The sequence below is a fragment of the Xiphias gladius genome, chromosome 18, assembly GCF_016859285.1.
Source record: "Xiphias gladius isolate SHS-SW01 ecotype Sanya breed wild chromosome 18, ASM1685928v1, whole genome shotgun sequence".
Lineage (NCBI taxonomy): Eukaryota > Metazoa > Chordata > Actinopteri > Istiophoriformes > Xiphiidae > Xiphias > Xiphias gladius.
The window spans coordinates 22205710-22228500 of NC_053417.1; the positions used below are offsets into that span (position 1 = coordinate 22205710).

At 42.3% G+C, this 22791-nt stretch overlaps 2 protein-coding genes across 3 annotated transcripts in view; both read right to left on the reverse strand.

Annotated features, from left to right (window-relative positions):
* LOC120803960 (synaptotagmin-2-like) overlaps nucleotides 1-18180 on the reverse strand; it is a 54393-nt gene extending 36213 nt beyond the window's left edge. For both annotated transcript variants that reach the window (XM_040153033.1, XM_040153031.1), the window contains exons 1-2: nucleotides 18140-18180; nucleotides 17619-17682 (exon numbers count right to left, since the gene is read on the reverse strand). The gene's annotated coding sequence lies outside the window, so the exon portion shown is untranslated. The remainder of the gene's footprint in view (nucleotides 1-17618; nucleotides 17683-18139) is intronic.
* Nucleotides 18181-19448: 1268 nt separating this feature from the next.
* oard1 (O-acyl-ADP-ribose deacylase 1) lies at nucleotides 19449-22258 on the reverse strand. The gene is made up of 5 exons (XM_040153034.1): nucleotides 21784-22258; nucleotides 21507-21672; nucleotides 20153-20211; nucleotides 19911-20023; nucleotides 19449-19745 (listed from the first exon to the last, which is right to left on the reverse strand). The coding sequence occupies exons 1-5, from the start codon at nucleotides 21898-21900 to the stop codon at nucleotides 19598-19600; spliced, it is 603 nt and encodes a 200-aa protein (XP_040008968.1). The 5' UTR covers nucleotides 21901-22258; the 3' UTR covers nucleotides 19449-19597.
* Nucleotides 22259-22791: the final 533 nt, after the last annotated feature.

Here is a 22791-nt window from a genome sequence, read left to right on the forward strand (position 1 = left end):
AGCAGAGCTCTTATTCAATTTAGAATCGCAGGTTAAAAACAACTATGTTGGGCTACAGATCCATCTCAGCTACATTTGAAATGGCTGCATCAAATCAATTTCAATGTCCTGTCTGGCAGCAGTTTTAAGTTATTGCTCCATCAGCCACATGACACAGCATAAACACCAACAAGAAAGATTTAGCTTGTGCGTAATTTTTTTACAGTCTTCACAGCTTTTAGGGAAACGATGATCTTTCTTCACTTATTTGAAACAAGTGCTATTTTTCACAAAGCTACTGTCCATAAATCCTGGTTGAGAGCGCCTGCTTTCCTCCAGCTACCTGCTTCACTGGGAGACAAGACCTGTGTTTATGTGCAGAAATCGGACCATTCATCATCCATTTCCCCAGAAATGGTCAGCAGCGGGGACGAAACGGCACACAATTCCAGATTAATTGCTTCCTTCCATGCCTGCCTGGTGAATGAAACATAACACTACAAACCACACTGGACAGAACGAGAGATTAAATATTACTAAGGAAATTATGAAACGTATCAATTTTCTTTCTGCTTTTGAGCATTAACATTGCATACATCTAAAACATATGTTGTCAGATCTAACCGTGCAATGCTTTGTCTGAGCTTATTGTCTTGATGGAGATAATTGGTTGACCGTCATGGAAGAGGACAATCTGTGCAAAGACAAATGGAAAAGGAAAGAAACACTCAAAAGCCTCCACTTCAGTGTCTCTGAATTGCATGCTTCCTGAGAGCAGCGCAGTGCAAGACAAACAACAAATTCCCCAAGGGACCAACAAACTCTTATAAATGTCAAATAGGTTTTACTAATGTGCTTTGCGAGCAGCTATTTCTTTTGGACAGGGCCTCTAAACATAATAAAACATATTACCTACCAAGGTCTGTCTATAGCTGCAGGAACGCTCTATACTCATACTGTATAGTGAGGGCCACATTCCTGGTGAAAACCACCGCATCAATTCATCTCCATGTTACACATCCGTTATGTTATGGCTGCATTTTTGGATTTGGACGTCTGAAATGGATGACAATGGAGAGTGCGGTCTTGTTATGAAACTACAGAGGTGATAAACTTGTCAGAGGAGGGGTTCATGTTCTTTTTTGCTCCCTGTAATGCGGTCAAAGGTATTGTAGGACAAACGATAGACAAGCCGCAAGTGGCAAACAGAGTGACTGCTCATGGGGATCATTCACCTTCACATTCTCAGTGAACTCCATTACAAGGCAGGCCCACGTCTTGGAAACCACTGAACCATTAGTCAAACACAGATTGAGTGTGACAGCTAACCTCTCATGATGATTTCCTTGCACCACATAAAAACCGACTTTTGTTGCTGCATAATCATGTTGTCGCACTTAAATCAGTATCACTCTTCAGTTGTAGCCTATAGCACAAAGCAGAGACTGTTTTGTAACAATAATATCTTTTCTATTGTATAAAGAGACAGAGACATTTAAACCATCCAATAAACTTAGTGAACTATAAAAATATATAATATTAAAGTAAATGAAAAACAAACAATTTGTCCTGTGTGACTGAAACATACAGTCGGCAAGGAACTGATCTCTCATTTAAACTCTTCAATGTACATACCTTCAATCTACAGCTCCTTTGTGGGAGAAAAATGCTGCTGTTTGCCTTCCTCTGACGATTTATTCAATTGTGTATAAAAGAGTAGTGTTACTTAAGTTTGGCATTACCTTTCAGCACATCTCTCATGTATTCAAAAAGTCGCCGTCTCCAGTTAAGTGATGGAAAGATTTGACCTGAGAACATTGCGATATTTAACTGAGATCATCTGTAAAGTAGACGGAGAGTTTTTTTCAATTAAACACTCATTAAAAACTAAATTAGGCACTGACCTTTGAAACGTACCAGCACAGGGAAGAGGAGAAAAAGATAGACATGTACTTTAACACATCCATCTCTGATTAAAATGAGAACTCTCAATGGTAGGTTTCAAAGGTATCTTATAGTTTCTCATTCTATTAAGAAATTCCTTCCAAACAAAAAGCAAGTCTTAATCATGGGAGCATCATCTGGTTGATAGCATCAGGATTTTCAGGTGTCAACAGCTGTGTAGTGCAAAATATTTGCACAGTATTTGCCTTTTTAAATGTGCATGCTGGTGTTGAGACTGCACGGATGTCTTGTGGTTAACAATCAAATCAAAAGTAGTGTTTTCTGCTGAAAGATGCTCTTCAGTTAAATTATTCAGAAAACATCTTAAGTGATCAAATGCACAGCAGCTAATATTTATGAATAGCTACTTATTCTTATGAATTAATTGCATTCATTTATAAAATATTGTTGAACAAATCTATGAAAAAAAAACATGTTCTGCAGAAACAATGGATGCTCCTGCGGCCAGACGGTAGTGTATTATCACATGCCCTCACATTGCCTTGTAATCTGAGATTGGCATCAATGATCAATGGAAGGAGGGAAAGAGAAGACAAGACCAATCGAAGCCTGTTAGAAACACTACGGTAATCGTGCACTTATCAGTACAGAACTTTGAGGAGCCTGAATTGGATGGCCATTCCTAAAATAACATTGAAGTTTTTCAAAAGAGCCAAAGATTTCATTACATTTTTGTGCAATCACAATATTTTATTACACTCTACTGGGTATGGACACTGCATTTAATTTATTCTCGGGCTGAAAATGAGATTTAAATATTGTGATCTACAGCTGTTTCCCAAAAATTCTTAGGAGAAATAATACCCATTTCCTTAGTGTGTAAAACAAAGTGTGGCATTCAGTGTAACAAGTGTGGTTAACAGAATAAGACAATTAAAAGATCACTACTGCAAGGGTCAGCTGAATCAGTATCATCACAAATCTATATACGGACAGTTCACCTTCTTAACCAGTCCTGCTGAATGCTATACCCACACGTACTCTATGTTAGCCTACAGAGCAAAGGTTTCATAGAAGCACGGGAAAGCTTGTTAACAGGTCAAAATCTAAATTAGTTATAGCACTGCCAGGTGTATCACCAGTTGCAAGTGATTAAAACTTACGTTCAGAGAAAATGCGAACTCCCAAACTGCCACTCCTGAGAGGAGAGCATTTTGTTCCTGAGGCAACAGTGAACAAGAGGAGAAGGCTACAGCAATGCTAGTGGCTCTCTGCTGCTGTACTTAGACACAGCAGTGCTTTGAGCTAAATGTTAATGTTAGCATGCTAACTTACTCACAATGACAATGCTAAAACGCCAGTGCTTAGCAAGTATAATGTTCAACATCTTCATATTGGACAAACTGAAATTTTGACGCTATTGTAAATAAATAGTCATGAATATCTGGCAATCCTTCCAAAACGTATCAATGCATTATGCAAAAAAGCCAAAAATGTCAGCCTGCTGGTGGAACTAGAGGAAAAATCGGGAGATAACCAAAGTCATCAGGCTCCATCACCTGGGGAACATGAATGTCTGCACTGTACTTGTTGAGATATTTCAGTCTGGCTCAAAATCTACTCAAATCTGAATATGTGTTGACATAGAACATCCTCTGTATACTGTGGCAAAAACTAACTGAAACAGCTGGACATCAGTTTGCTTCAAAAATGGAGGTACCTAAGTACTGTGCTACAGTGGAGCCATCACACATTTCTGGCAGTCAGTGTCAGCTGGCTAAAAAACGCAAAGAGTTTTGGGGCTTGGCTGGTAAATGTTACCACAATTTGCCCTACTTCTTGGCCAAAATGCATATTGAATTCTCCAGAAAGGCCACACTCTCTAACATGGATCTCTTTTATGAGCCCATCAAATTATCCCAGCAGGATGTTGCACTGCTAACAAGGGCAGCAAAACAATTTGGAAAGGGGCACTTCTGGAACTGCAAACAACAACTGCAGCACCTAGTGATAACTCCAACAGAATCAGGGACGTAACCACAGTATTCAACGATTTCAACACATTTATTGCCTTTTCTACAAAAGAAAACTGAAGTTTGACCCTGTATTATTTTATATATACATACATACATACATACATATATATATATATATATATATATATACATACATATACATATATATATATATATATATATATATATATACATACATATACATATACATACATACATACACACACACACACACACACACACACATATATATATATATATATATAATCTCCATCTCTCACTACATCCCAACTGATGTAAGTTAATGCCCTAACAATTAAAAACCTGAAAGCCTTGAAGAAACACATAACACGTCGAATCTTTCCACTCAATTGACAATATGTGAAATCCTACACAGCCGTCTGACAGTATTCTATCAATTATTCAGGAGGAGAAAGGCTCGCAAAAAATACTGCACCCCTGGCTATGCAGCAGTAAATCACTGTATAGCACACCATCTGCTGCTTGTCAAAGCCAACGGTTGCTGTGTGGACAGGAGTGCAGAACAACATTGATCCTTAAGTCTGGGTTGATTTCCACTGTGAATCATAGGCTAGAAGGTGCAGGTATAATGTGTGGGTCAAAATGTACCTATTTCACACTTTTTAAGCCATAAATGAAAGACTAATGTCACAATGCGCACAGTGTGGGGTGTGTGATATTTCTGAATCCATCTTGTGTGTTTCACCTCGGCTAGAGGATGTTACTGTGAAGAGAGTATATATATATATATACACAAAAAACCCTCATTAAACACTGGGCATGGGATGGGATGTAAGGATGATTCTCCCCCTCATCTTTGGGTCCTTCACCCTGGTTGGCGTTTCAAAGCTGAACTTCCTCCAGAGACAAAATGTCCCGTATTCAGACTTCAATAACGCAATGCCTTCATTCTTAGGGCTGAGGGGCAGCTTGTCCGACATCTGACTAATTGCTGACAAAGCCAAGGATTCTGTTTGCAGACCTACTGTGCACTGACTATTTCTGGGCCGACTAAACAACAGCATTCTCCACAGTACTCAGTTACAACATCTGGCAACCATTTTATAACAACAGAAGTGAATATAATTCAGCACAAACCGAACTGTTCAAATTTCTTTTGGTGACAGTTTTGATTAACTGACAGTCTTAGTAATTTTTCACTTCGATTAGGTATCTTGCAAAGGGCTTATGGCTTGGTAGTAATGGGTTGCTAGCAATCCGCCACTTATTTTGTGTTAGAAAATATACAATAGTCACAACAGCGTTCAAGAAACTGCATTTTGTCCCAAACTGCCGATAGAACCAAGTCCCTGTGAGTTCTCATTATGCTGTTGATTACCCATTACTCTGTATGTCAAAGTCAATATTGTGTCTTGTCATTCACCTAGTCAAAGAATGACCAGTCTAATTGTTTGCTGTTTACATTTCACAGTGTCTCTGTCTGCTTTTCTTTTATACCCAAACTCTCTCTACAGTCTCCCTGCTGTAAAATGTTAACTGAAGCAAAACTAATAGCCCTAATATGCATCATATATCTCATATTTATTTTACTAACGTAGGGAAATGTAATATAACTGATAATTCTTTATTCTTCAGTTGCTCAGACCAAGAGAGAATTGTGTTATTCAGTAAGAGCAATTTAAAAGAACACTGTACCCCCCAAACAGCAGCAATTGATTGTCATCTGCACCAAATTAAACACACTGCATCATTATGACCAGCACTGCTGGCGTTGGCAGTGGCGCAGTGGCGTTTAATGTCATCCAATATTGTCATTAAATAAATACTGACATATCTATGAATGATTTTAGCTTCCCAGAGTTGGAGGAGAAGTAATTCTGGCTGGTATACATTCTGTCTTTCAGGCTTGCCTGACCTGTGGGTGCTAACGCCTGTGTCTAAAAGTACAAAGAGCAGCCATTTTAAAAAGCGCAATGAAAGAGGGACTTTTGCTACCAGGGGTGAGCAAACTCTACACAATGCAAATGCCTCAGAAATCAGGGCCTAAGTTTTGCATCTACTAACTGCTCCAACATTATGCCTAAAAAAAACCCACAAGGAGTGGCAGCTTAGCTGGCAGCACAAGCCGTTTAAAATGTGCACCGACACATAATGCATAGTTGGTTTAACTTCTATTGAAACGCAACTTTCCAATTTGGATTCATTTCTTTTGAGTCGAAAAATGGTGAGGCTGCAAAAATGAAAAGAACCTTTGTGAAGAGATTCTTAAACTTGTAAGCCGCATGCCAGGAACTAGATAAGGAGAAGAAGTTCATTTCAATGTATGTGTGAATTACTGTGTAATGGCACTATGCAGTTTCACTCTGCTCTTAGACTGAGAGCAACACAATCAGCTAGTAACCATAAGTCCATTCATTTCTCATAGAGCTCAGGCACCGGAGACAAAAAGCTTGCCAGCTGAGATACTGTAGAGCCCAGCTGAGAAGTCGGCCCCTTTCCGCAAACAGCAGTCAATCAGATTTCCATAGGGACTTGTTTTACAACCTATTTGTTTCGTTTTATAAATAATAGTTCTGTCTGGAAAGTGCAAAACAGGGAAGAATTTAATTACAACAGGTTTGAAGAGTTTCAGTTGCATCACCCACTGTTCTCAAGGGTAAAAACTTTTTCAGAGTGCAGATTCATGGTTCACACTGATGCATACACAAGGATCAGAGAGCATGAAGAAAAATCAACAGAGAAAATGAAGGTGGGTGTAAGAAAGATATCAATATGGAGTGGGGATGTTTTTGAACATAACTTTTCAAAATTCCTTCTCGTACTCTAACACACACAACACACCCGAGCTATCTTCATCAAAATTCCTGATGAAGATAGCTCGGGTGTTTTCCGAAGAGTCCCATCAACTCTATTTCTATCAGTGTAAATGCCAATCAAACGTATGGTATAACAACCAGTGGTGGGAAGTAGCTAAGTTGACTGACTCAAGTACTCTACGTCCGTACAATTTTGAGGCAGGTCTACTTTTTACCTCAACTATACTAGATTTCAGAGGTAAACGTTGCACTTGCACTAACATTCAGTTACTAGTTACTTTGCAAATTAACAGTTTACGTAAAAAACATATGAATGCATTGATGCAGATTAAACTACCTAATGATACAATAAGCAGTTGAAATTAACTCCACCTCCATCAGCCAAAACAATAAAATGTTACGCGTGCATTGAGTATTAGGAATATAATAATGTAAAATACAGTATATTAATATTTATCATTCACATGTAGCTTTTAATTGCAAGTTGAGTGTTTTTACTGTGTTTCTTTCAAGTACATTTTGCTGATGATACCTCTGTACATCCACATAAGCAGGGTTTTGCATGAAATTCGAAAATTTAGTATTTTTACATTGTATTATTGGTACTTTTACTCAAGTAAAGGATCTGAATTATGAATATCCCAAGATTTTTTGACCCCGATCTCAACCTGAGTCCTTTAATATCTGATCCTATATATACATATAACGTATAACTATTACTAAAACTGACCCAGATAATTTTTCTCTAGAGTCTCACTGATATATGATATGATAATAAAAGTTTAACCGACGTCATGAGTTCAGCAAGATTGTTTTATCAGATAAGACGTGTCACTCTTTTAGAGTTGTGGGAACTACAAGCGAAAAGTCAGAGTCAGAGGGTAGGCATTCATAAAAAAAAGAGCAGCGCTGCAACATTAGCCAGCTAAGGTGGAAAACATTGTCAGTAACGAAAGGATCCGCATTTGATTGGGTTTGTTTTTGCTGATACAATCCATTAAATTAGGCCCGGAACAGTCCAGATACGAATCTGTAGGATCCAATCTGGACATCTCTAATCTGAATACTGTGTCTACCTCTGATAACAACTATCAATCAACTATCAATAGCATGATCACTTCTTTCTCTTTGTAGTCATAAATAAAAAAAGAAACACATTTCCTTTTCTTTAATTCCCCCTCTTTTTCTCCATAGTTTGGAATAGCCAGTTAAATATCCCTACACAATGTGGTACTTGTCAACACTAACTCCACTCTTGTCTTGGAGAGGGTGTAGACATCAATATGCCTCCTCTATGACACATGGTGCATCTCATGTAAAAGTTAATGGTATCTTCCAGATCCTACCTCCCTCCATCCATGCACCCCAACTAACCAGTAGAGGTCGCTAGCGCAGATACAAGGACATGATCCCCAGCTGGCTTCCCACCAACCAACATAACCAAATGTCTCTGCAGTAGTGAGTAGGTGAGTGTTCTGCCCCTGCACCGCCGGCGTATTTTTTAAGGCAGAACACTTAACTGAATTATTGTCCGCTGTGTCAAGGAAAATTTTCGTAAGAAAGACTATGAGAGGAAAAAAAAATAAAACACTAAACGCCACGACCCCTTTGACGTATTTCAATGAGGGGGCACAAACCAGCCATGTCCTAGATAAACGGCACCCTGCACTGCATTTAAAGACTCTACATCAGTCAGGTTTACATAACAGCAGACAATGCACAGGGATGCACATCACTTCAAGAGCTCCATAAGGAAAAATACAGGCTAAAATGCTGCCTGTCCATCATTTTAAAAACCACAGAGGATCTTCTCTACAAAGATATGGATGTTAGGATGACTCACAGCAACACTTTAGGAGTTATTTTGTAGAATAGGCATTGTAGATTGGTGTAGTTTACTTTGGTGGGCTTTAATTATCTGGTGAGGGCAATGATGTTGTAATTAGTTTCTGGAATGCACTGTTCCTTAGTTTCTGTCTCCAAGACAGTAAAATACAAAAAGCGATTTGATACACATGAAATAGGATACAAAAACTTTCTATGACTTGTTCTGATATTTGTTGAGTAAACAGTCAAAGATGATCCGGACTGATTAGTTCGTAGGTTTAGAATAAGCATATTTATTCAAAAAAGTGCTGGTTCCCTTGTCATGAACACTGCCATGTTCAGACTGTTGGCTAAAGCTGTTTAGTTCTGCATGTGTCCCCAGTGTTGGAGGAGAATCTGAGAGAGGGTCAGGTCTAAATGAGTGAAGGAAAGAAAAATTTTGAGGACCAGTGACAGCAGAGAATAAGGGTGAACACTGCTTTGGCCTTTTAGAGATGAAGATGGGCAAAGCATATTTGAGTGACACAAAGGTTTGCATGTTTCCTGTTTGGCAAATTGCAGACTGAATTTCATTAATCCTTACGTCAGGGAAGTCTATAAACAGTTTCAGCTGTGTGAGGCAGCGAGGAGGAAATTCGGTATTGGTAGGCAAAGTAATGCATAGACCAAAATGCTAAGAATTAATGTTGTTGACTCACTAAAAGCATGGAGAGAATAATTAGACTTTCCAACAGTTATGATTCACTAATGCTTCAAATTAGCGCATAGTACCCTCCAGCACAGAGCAGGATAAAAGGCATCTTGATGTTGCCCCCCTATTTGTTTACCTATTTTTCCTCCTGAGCTGTCAGACATTATACAACCCCATCTCATGCAAGCTTTTGGTGATTAACACAGCCATGCCACAACTCACAAAGCATTGTTGTTTAACCAAAAGACACACAGTTAGTAAGACAATGTGCAATGTGGATCTCTGTATCATGAGGCTTTGAGTAATGATGGAGGAAAACTCTCGAGATAAGAATGAAGATTGCAAAAAAAAAAAATTATATACGAACAGCTCTCCAGATAACAGTGTCGTGAGAGGGTTTATGGAACTGGACAATAGGATGAGAGTAATTATTTTGATCAATATAGTACAATGAGCGTCGTGTCCTCCTTGCAAGGCCCAACTATTACCAGCCTTATCATGGGAGGAAATCGATTTCTGCAACACTCCGTCATGCTCTTGGAGATGTCAACCAATTTGCTGTCAAGTCAATAATCTCTTTGGGAGAGATCGAATCTGCAAGATTTCTCCAACTTGGCTGGCACACACAGCCAAAACACACAATTACTTAGGTATTATACGTTTGTTTCTCTTTCTTATGGACAACTCTTTGCAATGCAGTCAGACTCAAAACGCCTAAATACAAATGAACACCAGTATTCTTTTATTCTGGGAAGGGCAGCGGCACAATGACCTGAGAAGAGAACGAGTGAAGCTGATGGCTCAACACTCAGTGGAGCACCTTCAGTTTTACAAAGCACCGTAAGTGACCTGCCACTCACACAATGTGAGTTGCACATTTAAGTCACGAAAAAACTGCAGTTTTTGACTTCCACGCTGGAAGTCAAAGCTTTGTGAGGAACCTAACTCCATCAGATTTTGTTTGTTGGTATTGGGTCACTGTTTTTCCATGCAGGGTTCAGGACTAAATTATCTTCATTTACTTTCATTTAGTCACAAATATTCTTCATCCAAAACCTGCATTTATATTTCCTTTGTTTTACATATAAGCCTTAAATTATGTCACGGCTAGAAGCACAGAAGCATCCTATCCAACATGTAAACTGCATATTTAAATGTATCCATGGCCCTGAGGACACCATAAGTCATCATTTCATGAGCAAAACATGTTTTTTGCTGTCACTTTTGATTCTTTTTTTTTCTTTGTTATCTCGCTTTTTTTTTATCTACTGTTAGAACCCACAGGAATTTTTTTTTTTTAAATTCTGTTTGCTGTGTCCTTCGCCCGCACACTGGCCTCAAAAGATTCAAAGAGAAAAAAAAGCAGCCCTCTTGCTGAGCACCTACTCACACAGCTTAAGTATTCTCCTACCTCTCCTCTCTCCTTTCTCCTTATTTCTCTCCCTGGCTGATATTAGATTGCACAGTGTTCCTCTAATGAAAAACATAAGTCCTTGTGTACCCCTGGTTTATACGCGACCAAAAAAGGCATAGATCACAGAAGCTTGCAGGTTACATGGAACAACAAAATTATAAAATTCTTCACAACTGCAGCCTGCCGTTTAAACTAATTTCAAGACATTTCACAGTGTGACATTCAGTCAGAACAATTTCAAAGCCCGAGTTTATTTTAAAGCGAAAAAAAAAAAACCCAAAAACATTATTTTCAAGGTTTCTGTTGATGTTTGCACCGCTCCAAGCGTTCTGAATGTCAGATGGGCACATTCTCACTTGGCAACACTAAGAAATGGCAACTCAGCTCTCCCACAGCAAAACCCCATGGGAATGGAGCCAGAGAGAGAAAAACAGAAAATGTCTCTTCATTTCTGAGATTTCAGGGGACAGAAAAAAATATATATTTAATGAGGTTCTGTTTTGTTTCTCTAAGCAGAAAAAAAACCCGTCAGAATATGCTGCCAGATGCCTTTTAGAGTAGGCTAGCAAGAAGAAAAATAGAAAAATACATAAAAAACCCTCGAACTAGATTTTAAACACTCTGAGACCCTGAAGGCATGTTTTTAAGACAACTGTTGGCAGGCTGTTATTAAGTCCACCATCATCATTTAGACAGATTGAATCACTGAATCCAAACAATTTTGATTTAACAGCTATATGACGCTCCTTGCAACCCTCCCAGGGCTTCCACCCTCAAGGTTCAATTGTATCCGCATTTACTTGCACCTGATAATGCCAGTGTTGTAATTTAAGTGTCATTTTGTGGTTCCTGGGGGACTGAAATGAAACTCCCGTCATTACCAGCTTCCTCGCTGTGCATAGAGAGGCTCGGATTGAATTTCAAACGCCTCTATGTAATCCTTCAGCCTTTTTGACAAGGACAGATCCCCACAGCAGCTTTTTGCGGACACGTCTATCAGTGGCACCGATTTGAGTAAAAAGTAAAAAGTAAATAAAAAATATTGAACACTGAAACACACTTTGTGGCTTTACTCCACAAGCATGCAAAGCTTTACTGTAAAGCAGCGAGGACGCGAAGGCTGAGCATGTTGCAGGAGAATAGATGTCAAGAATTCAGCACAGCTACAGTGATGATGAGGTTGGCTGACAGGGGTGCAAGCAGAGCAGTGCGATATAGATTTGGTCACAGGCCAGGCAATATCACCCTGGAGACAGAGGAGCTAAACAGGTTCCTCGGCTCTGACAGCACAGAAGACTAACAGGCCAGCACCTACAAAAGCCGGAATGTATGCGGTCCATGCCTCCATAAACATGCATTCACATCCGAGAGTGATCAGCACAGAGCCTGACTGCATCTTTGTCCAACACACGTGCATGCCTGTGCACACCTAAATGTAAAGGCAGATTGTTTGTATGTGTGAGCTGCATAAACGGCTGAATAAGCAGATGTCTCTAATGAAGGGAAACCGTGTTTAAAAATAAAACCGAGGAGAGAATAATAGAGATTGTCTCCGATGACAAAGGGCCTAAAAACAGCAGGTCTCCTGTAGGATTGTGTATCCTCCTGCAAGCAGTCAACACAATCTCATCATGTAGACAACAGCAACCTAGAATCCATAAAGAAGATGACTAAATATAACACCATCCCGCAGATTAAAGCCACTCCTCCTCCATCCTCGTGGTCTACTTCGGACAGACCAGATGAGAGTTACAGCAGATGTGTCATATAGAAAGGTGTTTTGCTACAAATTGGATGATTAACAGAGCTGCGGAGACAGCAGTGAGGCATTTGGCTGTGGCACGCAGCTCAGTGGAGAGTGATTGGCTTGGAGGGCCGGGGGAGCAGATGGGACAGAGACTCAGAGCTGGACCAGACGACTGAGTGTGCCTCCTCAGTTTTGCATCAAAATATTACTTCCACTCGGCTCTGTGATTACACATTAAAAAACAGAACTAGCCCTGCTTCTAGCAGTATAGCAGCGGCTCGTTCCACGCAGGAAGTTATCTCCGCCTTTAGCTCCACCCTCTTAACATTAATTATGCAGCTCAATGCAGCACTCCGAATCCCTGCTGCAGCTCACCCACACTACAATACTCTGCCGATTTCTCCCACTCTCTCTGTCTCTGTCACACACACAAACCACAGTGTCCCTCTCTTTTTTCCCCGGATGGCTATATTCTCAGCTATCCATAGTCAAAGACGGCATTTTCCTCCAAGAACTACCTTGTGAATAGTGTGCTGTTGCAAGGACTTAACATGTGACTGTAGCCATTCTTTTTCCCTTTTTAAGAGATTTTGCGTGGTTAAATGTTCACACACTTTTTTACCAAAGGTAAAAAATTACTACACATGATTTGCAGGTTAATAAAAATATTAAATATATTGACTATCTATCTATCTATATCACTGCTTTGAGTCTAATGTACCTGATGCCCTACAGAAAAAAAATGCTACATATTTTTTTCCCCCAGAAATGTTCTAATAATAATTCGCAACATCTGATGTGTTTGATGTGAATGAACACATTGACAGTGATTATAAGTTGGATTACTGTCTTTACTTGCAGCATGACTCACTTTCAGCACGTTTTTCCCTTATCATTTTCAAAGCCTGGTGCTGATATCAGTGCAAATGAGAAGCAAACACAGTCTGATGTGCCGAAGCAAACGCACTTTACAGCTCAAACACCTGTCTGGCACGGTGTAATTGACTCGACTCCTTCTAAACACGGCAAGAAACACAATCAGACCTTGTCACAGGAAACAGAGAGAGTCCACGCTACCCAATCTGAATCAGCTACATCAGCACAGTAGAGGGAAACCAGAGAACACACAACGGGGGAGGCTCTCACGCTTCAGCCGTCCACCCCCCTAGGCAGGCAGTGGGATGGAAACGCAGCAACTGTGTATGGAAGCAGAAACAAGCTTTTCTTTTGTTTCCTAGAGCTTTCACATGATTAGGATTCATGTCACATCTGCATGCATGTGTGTGTGTGTGTGTGTGTGTGTGTATTGCTTGTCCGGCCAAAAGCTGTATAATTAAACCAACACAACTTAAGTGTGTGGCTACCCTGTGTGAGTCATTCATGCACACTGTACCCTGCCTGAGTTTAAACTGAATAAATTGTGGGGTTTTTTCCTTTCACACGAGCCCACATCAGATGGAGGTCTGAGGAATTATTCATGGGATCATTATTTCTTATTCGCCACACAGGGCATCATCAACAAAATGTCAAACCACAGGCACACAAACACAAGCTATTTAAGAGTACATGCTGTTTGCCTCCCTACTGTTGCCAATCCAGTAAGTTCAATAAAGTGTCTGTCCATGTTTGAAAAGATGCTACCTCTGGAACAAAAGCAAACAGCGAGGCAGATGTTCCTAATGAGGAAAACCTAGCCGGGGAAAATGGGATCATTCAGCTGGTAGTGGCTAAAGTGAACGTGTTTTACGCTTACATAATCCAGGGGGAGTGTGAAAAGACATGACAATGCCCTGGCAGGCGCAGGTCGGCTGTTTTGTCATGAGCACCGCGTTGCCATCGCTCTATAGAAATCTGTGCACCGTCAGACGTCCGGGTTGCACAACGGCGGGTCAGAAGCTCTTTGTGCGGTTGCTGTTCATTAGCAGGCAGCCCTCTGCGATGCGCGGCTCTGCTGCTGCAGGGGTCTCTTCAGTGCATGGAACCGGATGGTGAGCGGAGAACACAGCGGGGGCTGGGCACTGCAATGTACTGCAGTACTCGTAGCTCTGCTATGCACACCCACTCTCTTCCATTCTTGCTCTGCCTGTGACAATCTCTCAATCTCTCGCTCTATCTCTCACCCTCTATCGGCTACGCTCGTATCATTCGTCCTGCCTTCCTCTCTTCACTTTCTTCTCATTGCTTTTGTCCTTTCCTTGCCAATTTTTCTCCACACTCTTAAAGCTGACCGTAATCCATGTGTCAAACACCGTCTCTTACATTCTCCTTTTAAACTACGCTTCCCTCTGTCCCTCACATGTAGACTTAGAAACACATTTACACAAATACGTACACAAATGGATCCTGTAACCTTTCCCTAGAGAGTATGATAATGTGCCCTCCTTCTCCCTGGTTATGGAGAAGGCACACACACACTCACCCACACACACACACACCATGCTTCCAACACTTCACTGTATTTATCAAGGTGTCATTTTTAGTATCCCCAAGAGGGTCTTCTCGCCTATTTTCATCTGTACAACCTAGACCACTATTACACCTAAAACACTATTTCTGGCTGTTTGGTGAGTTTGCACATCACTTTTTTCTCGTCCTGACACGGAGAGGTTTGGGATTGTTGCTAACTGTAGCATATCTTAGTGACAGCCGTTGCTGCTCCACTATGTTGCCAACACCGTCGTTTACAGGGGCACACTAAACGCCCGTGTCGCGCAGCCTGGGACAGAGGGTGTTGTACACGGAGGATGAGCAATGACGGGCCCGACAGCTGCTCACTTCCTCCAAAAGAACCCCACGACTCTTTGAAAGAGGTACAGTGTATAACCTCGACATACACCGGAAAAGACTACACGAAAATAGACCTTGAAAGGCAGCCTGCTTATCCCACCGGCAATGCTTTCCCAGCATTCCCCGAATCCAGGTCTGGCTGTTTAAACCAGTCTTTCTATCCAATGAGAAGTAGTTAAACCGCCTCCATCCCTTGCACCCTGTCTCCATCCTAAAGTGGGATACTGGCTAATTCGTGCGAACAGCAAGGGGTCCCATTTCTGTTTCCCGCTAAAGAGCTGAGGTTTCTGATCATCGATATCTAAATGAGTTTCTCAGTGTGCTGGCTGCGTCCTGCGGAGACACTTTGCTGGTCGCTCTCAACCATGACATGAAACAAAGCTTTGTGTCACAGCGGGTGTCAGAAATGTATGGGCCGCAGTCGTTACATATTTTACGGGTTCTTTTCACCGATTTTAACATAACACTGCTGTCTTTTAGCATCTCCTCAACTGTTTTGTGATTGATTTATGGGAAACATAAGTAGTTACTAGCCACTAATAGCACACAAAAAGTATAATTTCTGCTGTTTATAATACTATTATTATAGCTCTGTGTAATAAGCAAATGTCAAACCTGAATGATTTTGTTGCTACAGTCAGTTTCATCCCACAGTTTGATGTGTCATTCTGAGCTGTGAAGTGAAAAGGAAAGTAGAACGAAACCACAGTGATGATGCTCCCACTTTGGGCATACGGTCATAATCCAGGTAGACGAGGACGGACCAGTGCTTTTCAAAATGAAAAAAGCTAGGAGCTGAGTTTTCAGTCTCTCTGCAAAAACATAGTTCTCTCTAAGATGGACAGTGTTCTAGAAAAGGAGAGGTCCATGAATAATGAACAGTGTTTTCTTCATGTCTTCAAACGGAAAAAGCAAAAGAACAGATGTGCACAGCCAACTGCAATATCAAATAACGAGCTGGGTATGCGCATTGCCAGGCAGTTTATTAGGTCAGCTGACTAGACATAGTTAGAAGAATTACTTTTGCCTCAGACTGTCGTCTAACCCTCATTACTTAACACTGATTTGCTTCCGACTATTTGAGGGAAGCACTTATCAACGGTCTTTGCTCTGCACTCTGTCCATGGTGCTGAACTGGGTTACATTTCCTCCCCGGCCCACTCCGCCTCCCTGCATATAACTGAGTCTTGAATAATTGGTACATTATTCAAAACCAGTCCCTGGGTTCAACCATTCTGGCCAGGTTCATGCATGCCCTGTGCTTACATCTGGTATAGGAGGAATGAAAGGTATTAACCTTGCCTCCAAGTGATATGCACACACCAGTACATACTGTACTCTTCATCCCGTCTAGCAGCGCTTTTCAGTGTGCCCACATGAAACACCGTAAGCCGATCTGTTATTTCCTCCCATTCTGCAGCAGGCCAGTGGTCACAGACATTTTCAACAGAGAGAAACACACAGTGCCCACTGCTGGACAGTGTGATTCATTTTACGAATGATGAAGGTCAGACTTTCAAAAAAAAAGACAGTGGGGGTTTAATAAATGAACTGTGATTGTGCACAAAGAAAAGCAGATAACTAATGCACAGTGAAAAAAAAACACACATACGTTGGCATGAATCCCCTGTCCTTTGCTGGAAACAAACAAAGCTTCACTTTACTTTGTTGTTTGGGCTAATTTTAGAATTATAATGAACGTGTATAAATAACCCAGTAAACGTACACAGACACGAGAGTACTATTTTTTACGTTCCTTTGGCACAGTGTAGTCAGTCAAGCCTAGTTCGGCCAATCAGAGAGCCTACTTTTGCTGCAGGGTCAGACTGAAGGAAGTCCCAGAACGCAGGATAAACAAAACGAAAACTCATCACGGGGCTCAAACACTATCGGAGCCAATTCCATCTGTTTCCTAAGCATCCCCACCGATGCGCAGAATACACAATGAGAGCATGCATGGTCTCGTTGCCACTCTGAGCCCCTCAGAGTGGCCTGAATCTGGTATATAAAGGACAAAACTTTGCTCTTATCCCAACCCGGGATAATAAACCAGTTAAAACAGTGACAGTCATTTTATAAAGCTGGTAGCTGGTTTGAGTCGCTCCGCCTGGCACTGGCTGGATGCTGAGGCAGAGCCACTCAGGGATGTAATGGGATACTGCAGCACTAGAGAACCGTGTGCACAGAAACTTGCCTGGAAGCATCAGGGAGTCCCGCACTAACCTTCCCCCTCTGTTCTCTATTCCTTCGCCTCTCCTGCTGCTTCATTGTCAAGTCTTTACAAAATGTGAGAAATCACTGAAGTATAAAGCCTTTTTTTTTTTTAAATGCAATTACACGCAAAAGACCAAAAATACACTGACAAAAACAACAACAACAACAAAAAAACCCCAAACAACTTCAGAAGTGTAAAAACCCAGCATGCCTGCGGTAGTTGGAGAACACAGCTGCTCACCTTTAGTGCAGGTTGCTCTCTCCTGGACACCGAGCTCTTCCCCTTCTCCACGGGCTCCAGGACACTTTGAGATAGAGAGAAAAATAATCAATCTCCTCTTACTTTCTTTTATTTCCAGATTCAGAATGAATAAGTGGGGGAGTCTAACACAGCCTTCTAGACACACCTTTACTCTGTCCCCCTGTAAACTCTGCCACATATACACACACGGACAGCCATTCAAATGCACCTCAACACTGGAGTGCCCAAATTGATAAAGATCTGCTCAGGGGAGGGATAAAAAAAAAACTACACACACTCACACACTGCAGTTTTTTTTTTTTTTTCCCTTTCCTCTTGCCCACTCGCTCTGCTGCTTTTTTCCTCCTGTCTTTGCCTGCACCGCCTCCTGATTGGCTGAGCTGCTCTTCAATAACATAAGCTCTCTTCTTTAATTGGAAGGGGGCCAGTTATGTGGTGCACCAGAAACCCTCCCGCCCAGCTCATCTCTTTCCCCCCCCCTCCTTTTTCTCCCTACGTACCCGTGGAGAAGAACGCTGAGCTCTGCAATTTCATACGCATCGAGCAAAGGGAGAAAAAAAAAGGAATGGAGGGCAGAGGGAGGTGGGGGTGGGGGGGCCGTGTCAGAGAAAAGGAGTGGGAATGGGAATGGGGGAAGAGCATCGGAGGCGAATCGGCGGACCGCAGTGGGACGAGCATAAGCTGCACGGAACAAAGAGACGGGGGCCCATGAGGTGGGGTCGGGGGGCGGATTCGGGTGCACCGTCCACGGGCCGCACCACGCGGGATCGGACGAAGGGAGCTTTGCCCGCGCTCACTGCAGCGCAGCCAGTTTGGCTCTGCTGCAGTGTGGAGTCTTAATTGCCAGGCATGAAGGGGGATGGGAAGGGAGGAGGAGGAGGAGGAGGAGAAGAAGAAGAAGAAGAGCGGGGGTTGGTCGCAGCGATGCCGAAGTACGGTCTTGCAGCCAGCATGACTAGATTGGGGGGGGGCAGCCGCAGTGGTTAAAGCCTTTTCCTCATGAATTATTTAAAGTTCCCTGAAGGAGAGTGGGAGGGTCACAGGCGGCAAACTACTGAGCCGGTTCAGACACACTCAGTCTCACTGCTTCTGAGGTTTATGATAATTACTAACACTTGAAGTACATGTTGTCAGATTGTTAAATGGAGACCCTTTAGTTAGACTATTTAATCCTACTAATAAAACGCCTTGAATGGGGACCGTGTGGTCTTAGCTTTCTGCTTTCCACTTCAGATTCATGATGTGTTAAAAGCCTTTCCGATCCTGGAGAAAAAGGGATGTATGGGATTGACTTTGTGGTGTCGGACTCCCAGCCCCTCTGTGTCTAACCGACATCTGGTACATCCATTGTTTCCCGGCTGCATTAAAGTACAATACCCAATTGGCCAGAGCAATAACGGATCATACAACGCCTCAACCACCTGCAGAGGCTTCGGGGAGCACTCAAGAAGTTAAACGGTGACCGGATAGAAACGCAAATACACTGTTGGCTCAGTCAACATCATAATTGCCTGGTGGGTGATCGGGCAAATAGAGAGTTACCTGATATCTTAGGCTCAGTGTCCTGGTGTAAAATACCATTTGTGATGCTAAACCAGAAGGTACAGGTGAACAAAAATCGAAAGAAATGTCTAGATTTAGTGATGAATGTAGATGGGCATGTTTCGGACGAAGCCCTCATGTTTTTAATAAATAAATAAAAATAAATTGCAGAAAACTTAACTAACTTCAGATACAAATAATAGATTGCCAGTAGAATTGCGTCCTATGTGTCATCCGCTTGCAGAATTTCACCAGGGTTCAAATGACTTTGATGTACAAGAAAGGAATATTTATTTCCATATAATCTGTAGCATAACATTTTCTCACTGAAAAATCATCATCGTGGGCACATACTTTGGGAATAATACAGAAAAGTGCATAAACTAAATAATACAATAAACAAACGTTTCCGTCAGTCATCTGCGCATGTTTTCCTTCATCACTTCGGCCTCTGCTTTCACTGGAAGGCTGTAGACTGTGATGGAGATGTTTGTGCGTTTGAAGACCTGTTCCAGTATCTCCGACACTCTCGCCCACTCCAGTCGATCAAGGCCACAGCCAATACTGTCAGTGGGAGAGAGGAAAAGAAAAAAAAAAGAAAAAAACACTGTTCAGCTGTAACAGTAAAAAGAACCAACACAAAACCTAGTCATTTTTCAAATAAACGAAGAGAGCAAATGAATATTTCTCTCTTGATAAAAGGATTTAATGACTGGAAATGATACGAACCGAGGCATTGATATTTTTGTTACTCCATGTTTTACACAGTGCAACTTCATGTCCTCAAGGCTCAGTCTCAGGCTGTCATAGGTGGGTTTTTGGCTGGCCTTTTTCTTTGTGATCTGCAATAACATAACAGGACGGCGACAATAATATTTAATACAATGTATTTTAAATTAGTTATCTTAATTTATCTAGGGGTGTACATCTGTATCCTCAAAATTTTTTTTTTTTTTTTTTTACATCTTTACCAGATAGTAGATGAAACGGCCGTCTCTTTTCAGTACAGCGCACTGTCCTGTCAGCTTTTCTGTTCGGATATAAATAAAAAAGTTAATATCCACATCAGAAAAAGACACAATACAACCCCAAATATAATGGGTTTTTTTTTTTAAACCCCTTCGGCCTCACTGCCCCGCTGCAGAGCAAGCCATTACAAACTAATAGTGTACAGCAAAAAAAGAAAAACGTTTCAACCATGTCTATTTTAAATTCTAGTGGTTATTTGTCAGCATGAATGAGTACAAAATGAAGCATAAGACATCAAGAAGAAGACTAGGCTTGCAGGTAGGAAGGCAGACAGGCAGGCAACACACAAGAAGTAGCAAAAACACTACTAGCAGGCAAGGTAACAAGGAGAGGCCAAAAAAATAAAAGGACACAAAGGAAGACACACACAAACACACACTGAGACATGTGAAACAATCTGGCAACTGACTGGTAAAAAAAAAAGAACAATACGGGGGAGCAAATGAGGAAAATGAGGAACAGGTGTGGAGGGGTAGGCGGAGAAGTCCTAGTGACTGGGAGGGGGAAACGGGTGAGCGGGGGGATCTGGGAACAGTGGGAAAGTCTGAGGGCATCTGGTGGGCGGGTGGACTATACCAGGAGACGGAAGCAGGGTGGCCAACACACTGGTAATAGTGCTGACACAGGCGATGGGAGGGTGAAACCACAGAGGCATCCAACCCCCTGTACCAATTCAGAATATATACAGAACTGTGCAAAAGATTTAGGGACTAAAAGTAAAGTGAGGATTTATAAACTAACTTCATACAAAGGTGCCGTAAGCGGGAAAAAACCTAAATCAAATCAGTATTTGGTGTGACCTCCCCTTTGCCTTTAAAGCCACACCAAGGTTTTTCAATGCACTTTGCAGGTGGGTTGTTCCGAGCATCTTGGAGAAGCCGCCACAGCTCTTCTGCGGATTAAGGCTGCCTCAGTGCCTCCTGTCTCTTCACGTGACCCCAGACTGACCTGATGATGATGATGATGATAATGATGATGATGATGATGTTGAGTCATGCCGCAGAATGAATTTGGGAACAACCAGGGACCTCCCTGCTGGCACGGCATGATGGATGAGAACCTAGGCATCTGAAGCGCCTAAAGCTCTTGCACAGCACTGTACGTGACATGGCCAGACAGTGAGGAATCAGATTACTTTTTTACCAACTGCGAAGCCAGGTATTTAATAGACCTGGGACAAAAGCCAATCCAGTTTCTCAGTGCTGAACATAGTGTTGGAATCAATGCCTCCAAAATGAGACGTTTTTACTCCCGATGGATTTTGAATTTAAATAAAAATAAAAAGGGCTGACTCACTCTGTTCCTTTAACTCCGCCACCCCTCTGAACCTCTGCTTGAACGTCACCGCTATGCCTGCCCCCATGCGGCAGTCCTCGCTGATGCAGTGGGCCAGAGCCTCCTCCGTGGGGCAGGAGAACAGGTTCCCGCTGACATAGCTGAGTCCCCAGCTGTCCTCCGCGGGCTGGCCGGGAGGGGGCAGCGTTACAACCGTGTGACGAGGCACGACCACGACAAGCGCTGAACAGCTGAGCAAGAAATGAACCGCCCCTCCTGCCTAAGTGTCGGGATTTACCTCGATTTTGTCGGCGGCGACTGGCGTCTGAAGTTCGGACGACATCGGCGACGGCGACGCCGGGCGGAGCGCGGTGTGCGGCGGTGTGACTCGGTGTGTCCGGTCGTCGACGCGCATTCACGCAGCGCGGGGTTACCGGCTTTCGGCCAGGGGACCCGTCCACCAGCTTTTTATGGCGCCGCCGTAAAGTGGCCCGCGTGTTTTACGGACAGCTGACTGCGGGTGGCGGTTTTTTTGAAAAAGCCAGACAAGGGGACTCTCGGGACGCCCCTCCGGCCGCTCGGCAGGCTGGTCAGCGGCAGGAACCGGGGAGGCCACGGTGTTTATCCGTCCTCTCGCGAGACTGGAGAAGCGGCACCAGCCGAACCGCCGACAATGACCCGAATCGGGAAAACTCCCGAGAGTTACTCCTAAAAATGCTCTGAAGCCACAGCTTAAGAGTAAAAATGTTCTTTGCTGAGTGTGAGCAGTAAGGCACATTTATCAAGTGACTCGCTCCTACTTACATGAGGGTGAAATTAGCAACTCTCAAGGGATCACATGTATGTCTAGAGAAGGAATAGCCAGTCGTAAATATAGAATGACATTTGCCATATTTTACATCCCCCCCCCCCCAATACTTTCAGTTTATTCAGTGGTATGGAGTGGAAACAAAATTCTGCTCCGAGACATTCTGCGGTTGGTAGGCAAGGTAGCCAGAGAAATCGTATAATAATGTGAATGTAGCACCACACTGACAAGTTCAGACAATGAAGATGCTTAGACGGTGATTTTAAATAAAAATCGGTGTCAGATTTATTGTTGATGTTCGTTTGCACCCCTGAAAAAAAAAAAAAAGTTGTGCAACATCCTATCAAATGTTCTCATGCAAATGACAGACAAAAACTACACTATTCTTAATCATTCTGTCACTGCTAATGTCTTTTTCCTATCATTATCATCATTATTATCATTATTGTTGTGACTTGGCTCTTTTTTTCTGCACTGCAGTTCATCTAGGTTCTACTC